At 47.3% G+C, this 20312-nt stretch overlaps 1 protein-coding gene across 9 annotated transcripts in view; it reads left to right on the forward strand.

Moving 5' to 3' along the window:
* Positions 1-14780, forward strand: part of LOC138837023 (transducin-like enhancer protein 4) — a 142352-nt gene extending 127572 nt beyond the window's left edge. For all 9 annotated transcript variants that reach the window (XM_070035801.1, XM_070035802.1, XM_070035797.1 and 6 more), the window contains 6 exons: positions 7137-7386; positions 8731-8978; positions 10100-10247; positions 10565-10715; positions 11063-11139; positions 13038-14780. In XM_070035801.1, the coding sequence (XP_069891902.1) occupies positions 7137-7386; positions 8731-8978; positions 10100-10247; positions 10565-10715; positions 11063-11139; positions 13038-13145 (982 nt within the window). In that variant the 3' untranslated portion in view covers positions 13146-14780. The remainder of the gene's footprint in view (positions 1-7136; positions 7387-8730; positions 8979-10099; positions 10248-10564; positions 10716-11062; positions 11140-13037) is intronic.
* Positions 14781-20312: the final 5532 nt, after the last annotated feature.

Genomic DNA, 20312 nt, shown 5'->3' on the forward strand with positions numbered 1-20312 from the left:
CACAGTTTACTGTGTTCACTTTGTGAGTTTTGTTTGGTTCACCTCTATCATATGATACCTTCTGCACAAGGAGGATGGAGGATGAACATCCTTATAATATTGCTGTATGTACTGCCATGTTATTTATGTATATAGTAGTTGTTGAGTTGCTTAGGGCATCATTTCCTGGTCAGCTTTGCCCCAAGTATTTTTAAGGTGCTTACGTAGTGAAAGGAATGGTTTGTGGCAGGGAGTAGAGTAATGAAGATCGGATTTGGTATTTGCATCTCTTTTCTGTTATCAGTATGTCTTTATGCCACAGCGTCAGCATAACGCAATTCTTATCCTTTGTGGTATGTGTGTGTATGTGTGTGTGTGCTGGTACTGGGACTTGAATGCAGGGCTTTGAACTCTCATTTGGCTTAAGTTTTTCTCATCGTTGTTGCTCTCGCAGTTGAGCCATACTTTCAGCTCTAACCATTTGGCTGGTTAATCAACAATAAGAGTCTATTTGTATGCCCAAGCTGGCCCCAACCAAGATTCTCCAATCTCAGCCTCCTGAGTAGCTAGGATTATAGACATGGTTCACCAGCACCTGGCAGAGATAACATGTGCACTTACTATAGATTTTCATAGCAAAAATGAATATAATGATTACGTTGGCCCTCCAGATCATAAAATATGGAATTATGAAACTTTGCCTTTTGTTTTTTTTTTCCAACAGAAAGCCTTGTAAAATACTTGTGAGGTTAGAACATTAGATGTACTAAATCACCCCTACTGCACACATTCTCGAAGTAACTTTCCTTAGAAAGACATAAAAATTGTATGTCTCTGTTTTAATTATTTTTACAAAATGAATTGCAGGATATTATCAAAGTTATGATTAAATAATGTATTCTGCACTCATAAAGTAGCATTTATTTGATCATTTACTTTTGGTCCTCTTGTCTGTTCAGGCGATTGGAATGACTATAATTTAACTTCAGTATATGCCAGAAATGGATTCTTATACTCATCTGCTACTTAAATTTAAGATGAGTGTAAATAGGGCTTAGGATGTATCCATTTGATTAAAGTGGTGGGCCTAATTGTTTTATGGAATATGACGCACACATGTAGGAAAACAAAAGACCTTGACTTCATGGGTTTCCAGTCACAGCCTCGGAAATGGTTTGCTTTTATGGAGTAATTCCTTGATAGATAATAAAATCCTGTGTGACTGCTCTGGTGGCTCATGTGCACAGAGAGCCTCATTTTCTATTTACTTCATAAATTCAGATCTATAAATGTGAATGTAGGGATTAGTGCTATTTTGTGAGAGTTTGAGAACTTGAAGATGTGGCCAAGTCACAAGGAGATGAATACAAGCTAAGGGAATTGCAGCCTTTTAAAGAGGAGACATGAGACAGGTGAGAGTCCAGTGCCTTCTCTTTCAGTGTTTCCTCGTACGACCCTCCCCCCAAACTAACCACTTGAATGCCCGTTTGTAGAAGTACAACTACTTAAAGATAATTAAATGTTTAAAGGTGTAAACTGCAGTGCCTAGACACTTTGAAATACAGTTCTGTTAGAAAGTCCAAATTCGTATTTTTTCTCAGCTGTCTTCTGTTCTTTTCACTTCTGTCTCCTAGCCTCTGTGTCGTTGTAGCGTCACTTGCTGCATGCCTGTGTGTGCTTGCACACACACACACACATTGCTGTCTTCTGGGAGAGGAATGTAGATCACCACTTGTTAGTCCTCCTGTTACCATCTGCTTCTAGCCCAGTTGCTAATTTGGGGTGGCCATGTCCCCCAGGCATCTCTGTATTTTTTATAGTTTATATTCATTATAATCAACAAATACTGTCACACACTGGGTCTTAACCAATTTACTCTCCGTTCTTTTTGGACAAGTCATTTTCACTTCTGATTCCGTATTGGCTCCCTTCTCGCATCTCTCCAGGCCCACGGAAGTGTCTATCTGTGGCAGCTGCTAGTCAGTCACCATCACGCTTGCTTGTTTCACAGGCTCTAGGTAATTAGTCTATTTGTTTCTTATTCCTTCTGACTACCACAAGCTCATCAGCCTTCCATCCCTGTGGCAGAAGGCCGGAGATGAAGAACTTACAAGGTGGAAAGGTTTATTTGGGCTCTCAGGTTCAAAACCGGCATTCTGTGCTGCCCTCCTCTGCTGTTGAGTCGGGGGCAAAGCAGTCGATGGTAACGGGAGCCTGCACCGGGACCCGCTCACTGCCCGGCCACGGGAGGACAGTGAGGACGATAGGAGGTGCTCAGGTGTTCCCTTCCACATGACCCCTTCAGCGACCTCATGTCTCTCAGTCCAGCTTCCTACAGATTCTGCCACCTCTAAGTAGCTGCAGAAGATGAATCCCAAGCCTTCAACCGCTGGGCCTTTGGGGCCCATCAAGATCTAACTTGTAGAACTTTCCCTACTCCTTGCTACTGAACCTATTTACTTGTTTTTGGAATGGCTTTGCCTCCAGTATTATCACTCCTTCTCTTGCTGCCAAAGCCCTCTCGTGAATCTGCCTGCGCAGTCTCACGCCAGCATTCTGACTGCCCCTTTTATAGCATTATTGTCTAAGCTAATACACCTGCTCCTCTGCTTTGGACTGTGGTTCTGGCCAGCTTCTCCACTTTGTGTTGAACAGATGAATTTCTGGATTAAAACCAATCCAGGAATCTTCCGGATCATTCTACGCCATCCTTATGGAGCCCTTATTCTCTATGAATGTTTTGTCTTTCTCCTGTGTGAAATTCTTTCATTCTTTAAAACCCATCCCTAGTCTCATATATCTCCCACGAGACAGAAATGTTATCTTTCTTAATAAACCACCTCAGAATTATACTTCCTATTGGGGCCCATAATCCCAGCTACTTGAAAGGGAGACATCAGGAAGATCATAGTCCAAAGCCAGCCAGACAAAAATGAGCGAGACCCTCCCTTTCACAAGAACAGGTCAGGCAATTTGGTGAGTGGCAGGCATCCCAGCTATCAGAGAGGCCCGAGATAGGATCCCAAAGCCAGCCCTGGGCCGCTTATCTGAATGTACAGTGCGCTGGAGGCATGGAGCTCAAGTGAAGCACTTGACTAGCAAGTGCAAGGCCCCGAGTTCAAACCCCAGTACCACCATGTATTACAGGCCGCAGTTCTACACTTTTCTAATCATCATTCCTAGATTATAAGACATATGTAGCCAAGGCATGTTGTATTGCCTAATGTTCTACTTAGCATAACAGTTATGTCACAGTATAGGTTGCACTCAGTTGAACTATGTAGAGAATGGTCTTCGGAGCCTGGCTTCACTGAATCTTAGAAATACTGGCTTTCTTCTCAGAGTCTGGTTGTATATTAAAGGGTTTTTTGAGGCGGCACCTATAGCCCACACCTCTTAATTCTTGCTGTTGAGGAGGATGAGATCTGGAAGACTGAATTTCAAGGCCAACCTGGATAGAAAAAGTTACCCTAAACTCCATCTCCAAAATAACCAGTCAAAAGCACGGTTAGAAGTATGGCTGAGTAAACACAGGGGGCCATGGGTTCAAAACCTATCACCCTTCTCCCCGAGAAAGAGCTTGCTGAGATGGGTTAGTATAATACTGCGTGAGCTTTAGTTCCTCCAGCCCTAAATACCGTGTGTACACAGATGGCAGACAAGGGAGCCACGTGACCTACGTCCTTCAGGCTATTAATTAGGCTCTTGAGGTTCATTTGAATCCTCTCAGAGGAAGTGCCAGCCATGTACTGGGTGCTTACTGAGTGGTTAAGCTGAAAACGACCCCGTGGGTGACCTTGGAAGAAAGTGCAGGTCTGGGTTCTCAACTATTTAAATTCTCAAGGCTTTTTAAAACCCAGTTAGTGATTCTACAGGAGAGAAAGCTGTGTCGGCCAAAGGAAAGCACCATTAAGAATGTGTGACACCATCTGAACTTGGAATAACCTTCCTTCCCTTCCTTTAAGATTTAGTCTTCATGACCCTCCTAATTGCTAAATCAATTAGCCTTTTTCTGGGTCATCATTTCTCAGAATCTCAGCCTTGCTTCTCAGACATTATTGCCTTTCCACCTTCTCCCACTTACCTGAGCGGAACCCTGGCTCATTCACCCGCTCCAGGAAGGACCACCTCATTTTTCTTAGCTCTCCCCATGCACGAGGCATGTGGTAGAAATGGCTGAAAATATATACACACACACACACACACACCACCCTCTTAACTATTTTATACACACTCACACACATACACACACACACCACCCTCTTCACTGTTTTATACACACACACACCCCTCTTCACCATTTTACACACACACACACCCCAAAAACTGCTTTCTTGCAAATAGGTGCTGTTTGAATCGGCCCCTCTTCCAGCTTGTTAGGGAGTTGCCCGCTCATTTATTAAGGACTTTCCACAGGCTTAGCTTCTTCCTCTATTTGGAGCCTTTGTCAGTCTGGCTGATTGAGGGACCCAGCTGAATCAACCCATGATTTCATCCTGTTTCTTGAACCATTTCATCTCTAGTGAGCATCTGCCCTACAAGTTACCCGCGCAGATGGGCTCACCAAGGAGACCCGGGCAGCCGCGCTCTGACTGGTCACCCTCCTCGGTGCTCTTCCCACCACCAGAGGTGCTGTGAGCACATCAACGCAGTTAATTTCAAGTGGTTTCCCGTTCCACTTAGATGAATCTTTCCGGTTCATTAGAATCCTTCTTAATGTGCCTTTCCCTCTCTCCCGTGCCGTGCCTGGGTGGTCTCCCGCCTGCACTCAGGCCTTCCTGCCCGCCTCTACCCCAAGACCTTTGCATCTGCTGTTTGTTCTGCCTCGTGCACCCCTGCAAGGTCTGCGTCGTCCCGCCCAGCTTGGTTCACATGCCTCGCCGCCTCCGCAGAGAGCCGATTCTTCCAGCTCCCTGCCCTTACTCTGTGAGCTAAGAGACAGAAAGAGGGGAACCTGCCTGCTGTTTAAGTTTACTTACCTATCTCCTTTACCTGTTTTCCCTTCTAAGATGTAGCTTCTATGAGAATGAGACTGTTCAACGCAGATTCCCCAGACCTACCCAGGAGTACCTGGCCCATACAAGGCCCATAATAAATATTAGTGAAGTACTTAGTGAACATACCTTCACATGTGCCGTGTTCCTCTCCTTTTCCTCCTCCTCCTCCTCCTCCTCCTTCTCTTCCCCCTCCCCTCCCCCCCCATCCCCAGACACCCTGGTCTTCATAGCGCTGACTGGCAGCTTTGGTCGTGTGCACATGCGTCTCCCCAGTGAACGTGGCCTCAAGCGGGAGCAGAGGGTGTGTGCCCATTCCTTGGCGTAGTGCTCAGTACAGGAAGGGACTCCAAAAATATGTATAGGTAAGGGTCCGCCCAGCGAGCTGCTGTCTGATTGGACCCCTTCCCCTTTCCTCTTGTCTCTGTCCGTCCTCACTCTCCAGATGCTTTTAAGGAACATGAGCTGCTCCATGTTTGTTGGATGGATTGTTTGTTTTTGGTCGCCTCAGCTTCAGCTCTCACTTCTTGAATGTGACCATACCTTGGTATCGCTGACCTTTTCTTGCTCCTGAATTTACAGCTGCTCGGATTTTCATTTGCCCTCCAGCTTAAAACCAAATCCAGACCTCCCGCGTGAGCCCTTGCATTTGCTTCCCGCCACCTTCAGTTGTTTTTGTGGTCACGGAGCTCCTAGGTTCTGTGCTCGAGAGCGTTCTTTCTTCTCAGGTCATGTATCAGCGTGTCTGCAAGTCCTGTTAATTTGACCCAGGAAGTACTTTATATCCGTTGTCTTCCTAGCTTCCTGTCCCCTTCTTCCTCAGCAAATCTGACATGTGCTTCCTTCAGAGAAAGTAAAACCCTTCTACTGTCTGGCACTCGTATCTTCCACAGCCGCAGGCAAACTTCATCTTGCCAGAAAGATTCAGGTTGTTGAGGAATCCGCCCTCGGTAATGCACTAACTTTTAAAGACATGACATGCCTGTAGATTTTGGCATTAAGGAACCATGAAATGCTTTAATTGGATGCTAAAGTCCCCCGTGGTTTAATCCTATCTCCTAGCCTGGTGCGCCCGCACTTGCTTTCCCTGGGAAATTATGTGACATAATTTCCAAAATGCGCCGTAGCCCAAGAGATAGTAGATGCTGCTGACCGTGCCGTACCTCACCTGCAGTTCAAAGCCCAGTGCTTCGTTCACCTCGGTGTGAACTGGAGATGGTAGAGCTGCTGTGGGGCACACATGTGTGAACTGGAGATAGACGGAGCTGCTGTGGGTGCACACGTGTGTGAACTAGAGATGGATGGAGCTGCCGTGGGTGCACATGTGTGTGAACTGGAGATAGATGGAGCTGCTGTGGGTGCACACGTGTGTGAACTGGAGATAGACGGAGCTGCTGTGGGTGCACACGTGTGTGAACTGGAGATGGAGCTGCTGTGGGTGCACACGTGTGTGAACTAGAGATAGATGGAGCTGCTGTGGGTGCACACGTGTGTGAACTGGAGATGGTAGAGCTGCCGCGGGTGCACACGTGTATGAACTAGAGATGGAGCTGCTGTGGGTGCACACGTGTGTGTGTGAACTGGAGGTCGATGGAGCTGCCGTGGGTGCACACGTGGGCCTTTGAGGCTGGCGTGGATACGCCCAGCATCTCACTCCATTTGGGTTTACTATGATTTGTTCTCCTCGAGTCTATGCAAGATATTAAAGCTAGTCTTTAATGGTTGTGTTTTCTTGTACATTTCTCATTTCAACAACGCTGTACTTCTTAAGAGCTTCATAATTTTAGCTTACTGATGTGCATTAGTAAGTACTTGATTGGAATAAATCAATACATATAGGCAAAACCTGGTCATAGGCCTCCGAATCACACAAATCTATAGCACGCCCTTTACGAGTAACTACTCCACTTGCCACTGGTTACCTTCTTTTAGTTCACTGTGAGGTATGGGTACCTTATTTCCCTTTTAGAAATTAGAACCGAGGAAGGTTCTGGAAGGTAACTGCGCATGCCACAGTCGACATGAGATCTGATTATGGATCTAGCAGTGGTGTCTCCTGCTCTACTAGGTGAATTTGGGTACTGAGAGGGCTTTTGTCTTCATCCCATACGTTAAACAGTAACATCTTTCCTGTGGTCCTCCTCTCTCTCCTCCCTGTCTTAGAGCCTACTCCTTCCACGTCAGTGCAGAGGGCCAGATGCAGCCTGTCCCCTTCCCCCCCGACGCCCTCATCGGACCCGGAATCCCACGGCACGCCCGGCAGATCAACACGCTCAACCACGGGGAGGTGGTGTGCGCCGTGACCATCAGTAACCCCACGAGGCACGTGTACACGGGCGGCAAGGGCTGCGTCAAGGTCTGGGACATCAGCCACCCTGGCAACAAGAGCCCCGTGTCCCAGCTGGACTGTCTGGTGAGCGAGCGCGCGTGACTGTCTCAGGAAACAGGAAAGGATGGTGTGCGCCCTGCCACAGTGTGCGCTGCGCTACAGGAGTGATCCCAAGGGGGAAGCTGGGCTTCCTGTCGGGGCGGGTCTTCTTTTGGTTCCTTGAAGCCAGAACAGTCCAGTTCTTTCTGTGTGGCACATGCACCTGTGATGGTGCATAACTCTGTCTCCAAAAGCAAAAGGCAAAAATACTTGTTTGTCTCTGAAAGGTTTTGAAAACTAAGCGTTTGCACATGGTTTCTGTGCAAGTGAATCTACAAGTCTCATGCAGAGAGTACTCAATACTTGGCTGTAACAGATACTAGAAACCCCCTTAAGCTGATCTACTGGCATTTGTCCTTGAGTTTCCTAGGACTTTTAGCCTAGTTTTCATTGTTTGTATGTACCACAAGAGTGGCTGCTGCTGCTGCCTTTAACAATTAAATGTAGATGAGGTACTCCCCCACACCCTCATTTTTTCTTGGTAACTGTCCTTGGGTTTGATGAACTCAAGTTCTAGAAGCTGTTCCCTGAGCTTTTTTTGCTAAAGGCTAGCTCTACCACTTGAACCACAGCTCCACTTCCAGTTTTTTGTTGGTGTTTGGTTTGGTTTGGTTTATTTACTTATTTATGTGTGTGTGGTTGATTGGAGCTAAGAGGCTCATAGACTTTCCTGTCTAGGCTGGTTTTGAATCATGATCCTCACATCTCAGCTTCCTGAATCGCTGGGAATAACAGGCATGAGCCATGGGTACCCCACTCAAGATGACCTCATGAGCAGAGCAGAGGTTTTGTTTCACTTTTTCCTGTCACTGTATAGTACAGATTGAGTCTTCCTTCTAGTTAATACCGCTTCTCTGAACTCCATGGTGCCTTGGAATCCCGTATTAGAGCTGGGCACAAAAAAAAGGAGCAGACTGCCAGATGTCTGGAACCCTGACCACCTCTTTGACTATAGTAATAGGACCCTTGTGCTGCACCAGAATGAACCAGAGACCCGCAATGAGAGCCCCTGCCTTAGTCCGCTTGTAGATCCATTTGTGCAGATGACACAAGCATTTGGTTGATTGGGTGGTGTTGCGAGTGAGTCTAGATTATTCCATTCTGATACTAATTAAGATTAAATATCTCAGTGCCAAATTTTGAACATCGAGTTTAAGTACTTCCTTAATTTCATGTAATTTTCAAGCATTAATCTACTTTGTCATTGTCATAAGTATAAATGGCTCATTAAACCGGGAGGGAACACAATACTTTTATGGATTTCTGCTCTCGTGTTAATGCTGTTTTTCTTTCCCCATGAGTAATCCCTTGATGGTTTTGTCTCTACAGAACAGGGATAACTACATCCGTTCCTGCAGATTGCTCCCGGACGGCCGGACGCTCATTGTGGGCGGGGAGGCCAGCACCCTGTCCATCTGGGACTTGGCGGCTCCAACCCCACGCATCAAGGCAGAGCTGACGTCTTCGGCCCCCGCCTGCTACGCCCTGGCCATCAGCCCCGACTCCAAGGTCTGCTTCTCCTGCTGCAGCGACGGCAACATCGCCGTGTGGGACCTGCACAACCAGACGCTGGTGAGGTAGGTCAGCAGAGCCGGGCTCCAGACCGTGAGGAGATGCTGATCTTTCCATGTCGGGTGACCGTGCGCTCGCTGTGTGGGAACGTGTGTTTCTAACTTGATGGAATACAATTTATCTTACTAAAAGCTGTTAAGAACAGATCCATTGTAGGATGCTGCCAATGAATTACTAATGTAAAAATCTGTTTTCCACACTATTTATACTTCATAAAATGAAGAGGCTTGTTTTCCTTTTATTCCTAGCACACACGAAACATCATCAATTCACATTATTAAAAAGGAGGCCAGTTTGGCATGACCCCAGGAGCTCATTAGACATCTAGAAGTTACATGTGTGCTTGCTGCCGAGCCGTTACTGTCCATAGAGACTCATTGAGAGCCTCACCCTGCACAGTTCTATCTAGGTAGCTAGCTTGTGTATCTGAGAAGTCACTCTTACCAAATCTGTGTTTATGTAGCATTTACCAACGGTCCAGGCCCTGCTTGGGGCTGCTCCCTCAGCAGTGGGCCACACTGTCTCAAGTCTAATAAGTAAGAACATTGAAGCATAACCGTGATGCTTCTTTAGAAATGATATTGAATAGGTTCAGCGTTGGGAGGTAAAACCATCCAAACAGTCCCTGCTACCCACACTTAAAAAGATTGGCAAGAGGTCAGCCAGAAAGAAGTATGGTCAGCTGAAAGATAAGTTGGTTTGTAATCAACCCTGCCAGGCAAGATGAACATGTCTAAAGAGAAGAGGTCTTTGTGCTCCACATCTTATTTTTGAAGAGCCAAGCTCTGTCCTGGGTTCCAGACACGAAGTTTTTGTCAGTGTGTTTGCTGTGGTAACATTCATTGGAGTAGCCACTTGACCGCCTTCCCTTGATGCCCTAGGTACATCTTACCAGACATGGTTTCCGGATCTGCAGATCACACGGAGTGTCCGTCCACGTGTCTTTCTTGAGAGGCTGCCCTATCCCATCACCCTGCAGCCCCACCCACAGAATACATACATTTGGTCATTATTTTGAGTAATTAGAGAACATAAACCAAGATGAAATCTGTAACACCAGCTGCCAAGGACATACAAATTGACCTCCACTAAAAACTAGCTCTTGAAGGTTCTCCCTGTGTTTCAGGCAATTTCAGGGCCACACAGATGGCGCCAGCTGCATTGACATTTCCAACGATGGCACCAAGCTCTGGACGGGGGGTTTGGACAACACGGTCCGGTCCTGGGACCTGCGCGAGGGCCGGCAGCTGCAGCAGCACGACTTCACCTCCCAGGTATGGCTGTGTGCCTTCCGTGTGAGCCGTTGCGGGCTTGGCGTGGCTGTAATACTGGGCTTTGAATCCAGGGGACTTTTGTCTGTCGGGCAGGCTTGCCTCCAGCCAGTCCTCTGGCTACCCTCAGGAGTCGGTGCTCAGTGGAGGTGTAGTGAGAAAGGGGGCTTCTGACTGGATCTCTTTGGGGGTCACCCATTTGTCTTGGGTTTCCTGTACAGTTCAGATTCTGAGTAGAGCCCCCAAGGAGACTGGACCTCCTGGTGAAAAAGAAAATCCGTCCACTGTAGCCACTATCACATCACCTGTTTGAATCCTAGATCTTTTCCCTGGGCTACTGCCCGACTGGAGAGTGGCTTGCGGTGGGGATGGAGAACAGCAATGTGGAGGTGCTGCACGTCACCAAGCCCGACAAATACCAGCTGCATCTTCACGAGAGCTGCGTGCTGTCGCTCAAGTTCGCCCACTGTGGTGAGCAAGCCCCTGTTGTTCATCTCCTGTCAACCCACAGTCCTTCCTTCTGTCCCCTCCTGATGATTCCTGCCGAGCTGGGTTCTTTAGCTCATTAACACATTCCTCTTCGGAACCAGAGTGCCTCCTAAATCCTGCTTGCCTCGCGCAAGCTCTGGCGTCAGTCTGCTCTACCCTGATCCCAAATACAAGCGATTCGCTAACCCAGAAGGATGGGCTTCTGACGCGACAGATGCTCTTGTTCTGTTGGTGGATTGAGTGATCTGGCGTTCTATAAAGTCACTCCATGCGTCTCCCGAAGTAACACAACATTATTACCGTATCTCTTCATAAAACTCTCTTCCTAGGCAAGTGGTTTGTGAGCACGGGAAAGGACAACCTTCTGAACGCGTGGAGGACACCTTACGGGGCCAGTATATTCCAGGTAACACCTGCTTGCTTTGTGTGCCCGTGCTGTGTACCAGCCACAGTGTCTCTGTGCCCGGCTCGGATGAGCAGTGCCCTGGGGTGTGCTGGAAGGGGGGCTGGGCCGGTGCCCATCCCCGGGGGAGGGGCGGCAGCCCAGCCTCCTGTCCCCGGTCCCCGGCTCTGCCTGCTCAGCGGAGGCTGGGGGTCCGGGGGAGGCCGTATGTTATGATGATCCTCAAGCACTTCGCGTAAATACTCAGGACTAGTTACTGTTCTTGGGTAGTTTTGTCTTTTTTCCAAAGAAGACTGTTACAGAGCAGTTGTCGCTTACCGATTGATTGAGAGACTTTTCCTTCCTATTGACCCAATGAAATTTTTGTCTACTTTTTGTGAAAGTTATTTATCAAAGAGTGTGGTAATCACCACGTACGTGCACGTGCACACACACACACACACACACACAAACACACACAAAATCTCATCTCCACTATGACTTTTGTGAGCATTTTATAGGCAAGCGAAATCTTTTTTCAGTCTCCTTTATTTCCAATGTTATTATCTGGTGAGCTATCTTTAGGGATAACGTAGCACACTTGCCACTTTCCTTAACCAAGTGTCATTATGTCCTCATAGAATAGATGGAGTAAAATCCAAATATATTTCTGTAGACTGTGAAAATACCCGAAGAATAGTCACTAGGACAAAAATAGTTGGTTGATCCTATCATGGCACTTACAGTTTCATACAGCGTTTTTCCTGCTGTGAACCACAGCCTGTCAGAGAGTGTTCCAGCAAGCTGTTGAAATCCAGTCATGGAGTTAGAGTTCAAGGTCTCAAGCTCCCTTGGCTTGAGTGCTCATCTGGTGCTCTACCACCTGAGCTGTGCTTCCAGCCTGGCATCTTGCTGGTTAATTTGGCGTCTCACAGGCCTGTCTGCCTGGACTGGCTTAGAACATTGATTCTCCACGCCCCAGCCCGGCTCCTAAGTAGCTACGAGTGTAGACGTGCCTCCAGGCACTCAGACCTAAACAAGTGAAGGTGAAAATATGTGAGTGTGTCTTTATAGTGAGCACATCTCATCTTAGATTGGATTACAAATTCAAATTATTCTGAGTTTCAGTTTTTAAAGGAAGTTTGGGAATGGATCAGCCAGTGCATGTCATACATTGATTTTTAAATTTTTACAATTCTTTTTCAGAGTCCTGGTGTAAGTCCTGCAGGGTTTTTGTTATTGTTGTGAGGTTTTGTTTTTGTTTTTGTTTTGATTTAATGGGCACAGTTCAGATAAAACTCAAACCTTTTGTAGTTGAGTACTGTGCAAATCACTCAGGAATGGTACATTTCTTTCCTACACCTTCACCCCCCTGCCTGCACGTTTGTGTGACGCTGATACTCTTGGAGTATTTTCACATTCTGTATCCCAGAACAACCACAACAGAACATCTCTGTCGTACTTTGAAAGCTGCTTCCCCGGATTCCTCTCCTTGCTCGCTTGTGATGCCCTGCGGGGTGGAGGAGGGCCAACGGCCATTCCTGGCCACCCAGGCTCAGACAGGGCAGTGATGAGTGATGTGTGTACTTAGCACAGCACTCCTAGACCAAGCCTTCCCACGCTGAGGTTCCCGCAGCCCCAACACCCTGCTCTGCCCTAGAGAATAGACAGGCCTCGAAGCCCAGCCTAGACTCAGCGGCCCAGGGGTGCTCCTGCCACCGGCTGGCGTCCCCAGGGCCAGTGCGCTGAGGCTGAGCTGCTGGAGGACCTTCCGCCTTGGTCCTTTGGTGCGGTGCTGCCGGGTGAGAAGGGCCGGGCCGTCCCTGCTGCCCGGCTCCTCCCCCAGCTCCTCCAGTCCTGTGTCTCGGCACTTACCGCGTTGCTTTCCCTATCTCACCTGTGTTTGTCATGTCTCCTTCCAGTCCAAAGAATCCTCGTCGGTGCTTAGCTGCGACATCTCTGTGGATGACAAATACATCGTCACCGGCTCCGGGGACAAGAAGGCCACGGTCTATGAAGTTATTTATTAAGGACAAATCTTCATGCAAACTGGACTCCTTGTAGCACTTTGCTCTGTCATCCTTTTTTTGTTGAAACCACCCCGCCCCCACCCCCGCATCTAAAACCAAGGATTTCCAAATATTCATTGCAGTTGTGGAGATTAATCCTTCTCTTTAACCCGTTCCCTCCTTGCTATTGAATTGTGAATACTCATTAAGAACCTGTGATACCAAATCTTCAGCTATCTACTTGGAAGAACATGGAATAAGCATACTTAACAGTGAATGGAATCTTTAATTATGTATTATATCTGTAATATATTTATTTTGTTTAAAGAAGGCTTTCTAACAATGACTGACTAAATAAAGCTGTCTGCTCCTGCATTGATGATGAAGGTGCATTGTATTTGATACCCCTCCCCCCCTTTTTTTGCTAAAGGAGGGGAAAGGAAGGCTTAAAATAGCTGATTTAAAATAGTCGCTAAATGTAGACTATTGACTGTAGAGAGAAGTGAAATGTATAATTACACACGGAAGCAATATGTTGCTGTGTTGTTATTAGGATTTTGTTTCGGTTTCTGTTTTGGGTTTCCACTTCTTCTGAAGTCGTTCCAAAATTTGGCTGAACAATTTCAACTTGACCAGCCAAGACATACTCATTCGAGTCTGTTTTGGACAATTTTAACAAATAGATCTCTAGCTTTAGATTATACTCGATAAAAGGAATTGGATGCTTCTTTTTTTCCTCTTTTTATTTTTTGACCTGTTGACAAGTGTCTGTAATATGTTTTTAATTCCCTTTTTTTTATTGTATTATAGACAGATGAACAAATTAAATTGGGCCTCAAAGAGAGAACTTAATCCCTTCTGGTTATTTTTGCCACGTTATTTTGCAGAGGGAGTTGTGTATCTTTGGGCAGTTTTGTTCTGAGGAATTATGGGCTATTTTGTGGCATGCTCTTGGGGAGCTGCACCAATAGGGAAAGGACTCCCGCCGCTGAGCAAGTCAAGCCTTGCACAAAACAAGGACTGCCGGGGAGGGCCTGCGGAGACCTCCCTCTGAAAGATACAAAAGAGCGGAGCGTGACTCTCCCGGGACGAGGACTGGCTTTCTTACCTCCGGTTCTTTCCATGTTGTAGTTGGATGTCCCTGAAATGGACGCAGGCTGTGCCATTGTGCCAGAGACATTGTGTTTTCTTTTATGTTGTTGTTGTTGCTGTTAAACTATAATATGTGACTCCTTTTTTTTTATTATTATGTTTTGTTTGAATGCTTTAAAAAAAATCTTTTTAAGTCTGTGGATCTGCTGATGTACAGTGCCTTTGCTGCTATGGATGAACATCAAAAGAACCGTGTAGATAAACTTTATTGTGTAAGTAGAAAATGACTTAATTTCATACTAGACATGGGTGGCTGCTGCAAGTTGAAGTGGGCGTGTCCATTGGCGTTCCTAATGTGGTAGCAGAAAACAAAATGGTGTCTTAAGTGCTTAGTGTTTGATGTCATTAACAGTTTCGTAAAACTCTACAGTGTAGAAAGATTTTGATACTAAACTGTGCATTGTACATAGTTCTAATGCATTGTATTGACCACCAGTGCTTCTATAACAGTAGATTGTTTGTGCATTCAGACTTTTAAGCATTAAACACAAATAACTTCTAGTATGCTTATTTTTCTAATTCTTTGTTTTTATTGGCTTTAGTTTATTACCTTTGGCTATACCGCTCTTACTAGTTATATTTATGGTAGGTTGGTGTTAAGCAGCTTGGGTTTTATATTGTGAATTTTGCTTGTCTCTATTTTCACATGAGGTAAGCTAGAAAGGATAAGATTTTTAAAAATCAGCAGGTTGTTCTCCCATATTTATGAAGCATCTCTTTATTTATAAGCTGCTGTTCCGCCCCTTGGTGCTTGGGGTGCCAAAATCAGGGAGACCGTGGTTTGAGACGAATCCTGGTAAAAGGTTAGGCAGACTTTGTCTCGGCCAAGCAAATTGGGTGTGCCAGTGTACACTTGTCATACCAGCTACGAGGTAGAAGGATCTACATAGGTAAAAGGATCACTCTCCAGGCAAAAATGTTAGCAATTATTCAAAAAAAACAAAGCGTAAAGGGCTGGGTACACGGCTTCGAGTAGCCTTGACTTTGAAACCTCACTACCACCAGCAGGGAAAATAGGTTATGTAAGGAAAAGTTGCCAGACCACTCTCAAAACCTTCCTCTTTGGGGGCTGTACTGTTCAGTCTAGTCGTTAGTGGCTGTCCCAACATAATTGTGAAAACTAAAATTAGAAATCCAGTTCATCAGCAACAGACCTCCATTCCAGATGCTCTGCTCGCGGCCCTTCTACTGGACTGCACAGATTGCTGGACGATGTTGCTCGCTGCCCAGCATGCTGGCGGACCAGTCCTGCTTTCAAAGTTCATCCTGCATGTGCGTGTTGGCAGCCTTTCTGTGTAACGCGCCCTGGGGAACAAATAGGTTTGTTAAAATACAGCCAAGGAGGAACATCAAAGAATTTCAAGTTCTGGGACCAAAAGTCTGGCTTTTTAAAGAATTGACCAGGGCAGCCCTCCAGCAGTGCTCTTCCGTTTGGACCAGCAGTCCCGTGTGCCCCGCTGAAGCGCGGAGCGCTGAGATGTGACGGTATCGCAGAGACAAGGGCCGGAGGTTCTCTGCAGAGGTGGAGCGCCGGGTTCAGGGCATGGCACTGTTGGTGTGAGGAAGACGGTGTTGAGCTTCATCTCCTGCTCAGAGGGCCCAGGGTCGCAGCTTGTTTTCCACAGCTCGTTTCCTGTGTGGGTTCCAAAGATGTGGGGAGCCAAGAGGAAGAGCAGATGTCCCCAGGGGCTCTCTCCTGAGAGCTTTTCTTCCTTCCTCCCGTGGGACACGCAGCGGGCCCCCACCCCGTCCCAGCCTGCGCATGCTCACCGTGGTCTCCGCTGCCTAGCCGCTCGCCTGGTAGTGAACAGAGAAATCGCACTTCTCTCCGTTTTTGAGATATCCCTTCACCGATTCGTGTGTACCTTTACTAAGACTTTTTAAAAGCGTAATACATCTTTGGAGTAAACATGACTGGAACACAGAATGTGTGATTGTAGGCATTGTGGTGATGCCCCCAAGGAAAGTGTCTTTATTCTTGTGTTTCTGATGAGTCGAAGATGACGATAATCCACAGTTCCTTTAAAAATGATCCAAGAGGTGTAGCTTAGTTAGTAGAGTGCCAGCCTTGAGTAAAGAAGCCAAGCAAGAGTGAGGCCCTGAGTTCAAGCTTCAGTACACGCACCTCATATGTGTATATGTGTTTATATATACATATATATATATATATATATATACACACACACACACACAGTACACACAACTCATATATATATACACCCAGTACCTCATATATACACACAGTACACGCACCTCATATATATATATACACACACAGTACACACACCTCATATATATATATACACACAATACACACACCTCATATATATATATACACACAGTACACGCACCTCATATATATATATATATATATATATACACACACAGTACATGCACCTCATATATATATATACACACAGTACACGCACCTCATATATATATACACATAGTACACACGCCTCATATATATACACACACACAGTACACACACCTCATATATATATATATATATATCACCTCATATATATACACACAGTACACGCACTTCATATATATATATGTATATGTATATATACACAGTACACACACCTCACATATATATACAAATATATACACAGTACACGCACCTCATATATATATATATATATATATATATACACACACAGTACATGCACCTCATGTATACATATATATATACACATGCACATACAACCAAAAGTTGGTTTTTGAACTTGATTTATTTTTAAAGTTTGAGTAGATAATAACTTTTGAAATAAATAGGGCTCTGTTTTGTTAAGCAGTTTTTATATCTGTACAGAAGTCTGAGGCATGGCTGGCGTGCACAGAAGTCTTCATGTTTTTACTGCAATTACTTGGGCTTGGGAGAAGACCCCACGAGAGCCGCCCGTGCATGGCGAGTGATGTCCTGGGTTCAGTCTCATGCCAAAATGGAAAAGCTAATTACTTGAACTTAGTTCTTGGACATAGTTTTTACTCCAAGAATGGTCTTAGAGTATGAGAAAGAGCAAAGATTGGAATTACCCTGAGCCAGGAAATACTCATTTCCAGTGGGAGAAGAGAGCGGCGTAGAGAATTAAATAGAACTGTCAGGATGGTAGAAGGGACCCCAACAAAGACAGCATGCAGGCCTTCTGTAGGCTGGCAGATAATGGAGAACAGCCAACACCCAAGATTTTCTCAGCTACAGGCTTGACTTTGGCATTACAAGGTGACTTTCTGGTCGGAGGATTTCAGAAGATCCGGCTCCTGGATTGCAGTATGTGGAGACTGGTTTCAGTCCTGCAACACCTATGCATGCTCGGGATTCCCACCCTGGGGCGCCTAGAACCTCCAGTTTCAAACCATCTCAAAGCCTTCAAATGCTCTGATCCTGCAGCCAGCATCTTGTCCCTCAGGCAGAGACGGGGTACCATTGTGGGGGAGCTGCGGTGCACACGCAGGCCTTCCCGTCCCTGAGCTCGCTTTCCCCTCAGCTGGTGCTTCCACGACTCCGTCTTTCACGTCAGGTCTTGCTCTCAAGCCTTTAGAGACAATGTCGTTGACTGGCAGTCGGCGCTGTCCCAAGGAAGTCAGTTCTGATAGCCCGCTTCAGGCACTGACTTGAGGAATGACCAACAGTCCTCGATGCACCAGTGTCTGCAGCCGTCTGCTCCTGTCTGGGTACCGTGCAGGGTTTCGACAGTGCACTCTGTGTGCAGCCGCTTCTCGGGGGCCTCAGCCGGCTCCGTGTCTCCTGGCCCAGTCCTTTCGAGTCCCCTTCCACGCGGACGCGGGAATGGCATTTTGGATGACCTGGACACAAACAGAGGTCCTCTTCTAGCAGAGGACCCGAAGAGCATGCAACCTAACACAGGTGGAAGCGGCCCTTCCCTTACAGGAGGCGTGTCCGTCTCGGTTTTTAGTCTGGGTTTTGTTGTTTTGTTGGGTTTTCATTGGGGGGAGGGAGGGGAGGAGACCTCGCAGGTCACAGACAGAGGTCCTCCTACACTGCCTCCCGAGCAGGGACCCCTGCAGGGCTGGGACCTTAGAGAGATGCTCAGCCAGTTGCCCTGGGTTCCTAGAGCCACGAACAGGAGGGTTTTCACTGAGGCCCCGTTTGATCTTGCAGCAGGGTTAGACCAGGTGGATGGCAGAATACTGAGTTTACTGAGAAGAACACCAAGGAGCAGAAGAGAGCAGTGAATGACCCGCATCCCTGTCCCCAGGGGGACCGTCGGACCTGGAGCCCAGATTGCCTGACGCGCAGTGCCATTTGGCAGGTTGGCACGGGGGCGGAAAGCAGGGAGGGCAGCCTCTGCCTCCTCCCGTGTGGCTGAAAGGAGTTCAAGCAGGCAGCCCGGCTACGTAGAACATCACACAGCCTCCTAAGGAAAAAGGAAAGCAAAGGAAGCCTCCAGGTGTCTCCGTGCCCCGTGCACTGCGACCCTGTCACGGACAATGCCAACCCCCACTGGCCAGGGCACTGAGGTCTCCTGCTTGCAGTCGTCCTTACTGGATACCACTGCTGCTGCTGCTGCTGCTGCAAGTCTAGGCTCCTTGGCTGGGTCTGGTATCATGGGGCACAAAGTGTGAGTTGAAACGGAGGGCTGATTTTATCATTCTTCCTCTGAGGCTGGGATGTTTGCAGCAGGAACGAAGCCAAGGGTAAAAACACCATGGCCTGTGTGATCCTGAGAACTCCAGGCCGGGGTGGTGCCCTTTCTCCTTGTGGGCCAGGAACGCGGAAGGACCAGGAGAGACCCTCGCTGAAAACACCCCAAGGAAGGAGGGAGTCCCTGGAACACAAGCAGAGGAAGGCTTCTCTTAGAATCACGGATCACTATTGGAAGACCTTCAGTCCAGATCACCTCTTTTTTTTCTTTAATTGTCAGGGTGATGTAGAGAGGAGTTCCCATTACATACGTCAGGGAGGGAGCGCATTTCTTGTGAACATGACTACACCTCATCAGCTCCATAGAGACATACTCCCTTAAATAACCCAGGGGGGCGGCGGGGTGACCCGTTGGGAAGTAATGCCATGAACCAAAAGCAGAGAAAAGCAGCACTGCTACCCTCGCCCCCAAGAAGCCTGCCAGGCCTCCCTGGGTGAAGGAAACAAGACGGCCTTTCTGAGTTCACCACCAGTTGCATCCTGTCCTTAATCTCAATCAGACACTCATGGCTACTCTCATTTTCCTCTAAGTAGGCAATGAGTGAATGAAATGGCGTTTCAGGGTTTATGGCCGAGTCAGGGAATCCAGACATAGCCCCTCCCTGTGTGGGGTTTGAGGTACCCACGTTTCAGTGAGGAGGAGAGCATCCCCCAGACCCAGAAGGCCGACAGAGGAAAAGGCGTTGGTCCACAGGCCCTGGCTTGCGCCATCTGTCTTCATCTCGGAGCTCACCGGCCCCGGGGAGAATTGTAGGGTGAGCACCGAGAGCCAGCCAGGCTCTCCAGGGAGAGGCGGGGCTGCGGCCCTGGCTGGGCTCCGCAGACACCTGCCTCCCGCCTTCCATGCAGCCCTGGGGCTGAGCTGAGTCGCCAGCTTGGCCGCCAACCCCTGCTGGTCCTCAGCCCACCCCACAGCCCTTCCCAGCCGCCTCTCTGCGGCATTCTGCACATTTCTCCGGAGACAGGCCCTGTGATCTTCACGCTCCGTGTCCCTAGGCTTACAAACCTCGTTCATTCAGCCCCGACCACAGAGCTGTAGAAGCGATAGAAGATGAGGAATTGTCTGTGGCTCAGTCCTTTCGAGATTTACTTGAAATTTAAAGATGTTTGCTGGTTTTGCGGTGAATGTTTTCTATCCTAATGCATTTCAGGTGTAAGTCCCAGGTCTAATTGTCTACAGAGCAGACATTTACACCTTGAAAAAACAAAACAAACTTTTTTTTTTCACTTTGTGTGTGTGTGTGTGGTACTAAGGACAGAAGGAAGGCCTGTGTATTCCAGATCATCCCTGGACCATTGGAGCCACCCCCAGCTCCCCAAAACTTCAGCTTTTGGACAAGAAAAAGTCCAATTGTGTTGAATGG

Source organism: Dipodomys merriami, unplaced genomic scaffold (genome assembly GCF_024711535.1).
Source record: "Dipodomys merriami isolate MVZ:Mamm:240054 unplaced genomic scaffold, mDipMer1.0.p SCAF_26, whole genome shotgun sequence".
Lineage (NCBI taxonomy): Eukaryota > Metazoa > Chordata > Mammalia > Rodentia > Heteromyidae > Dipodomys > Dipodomys merriami.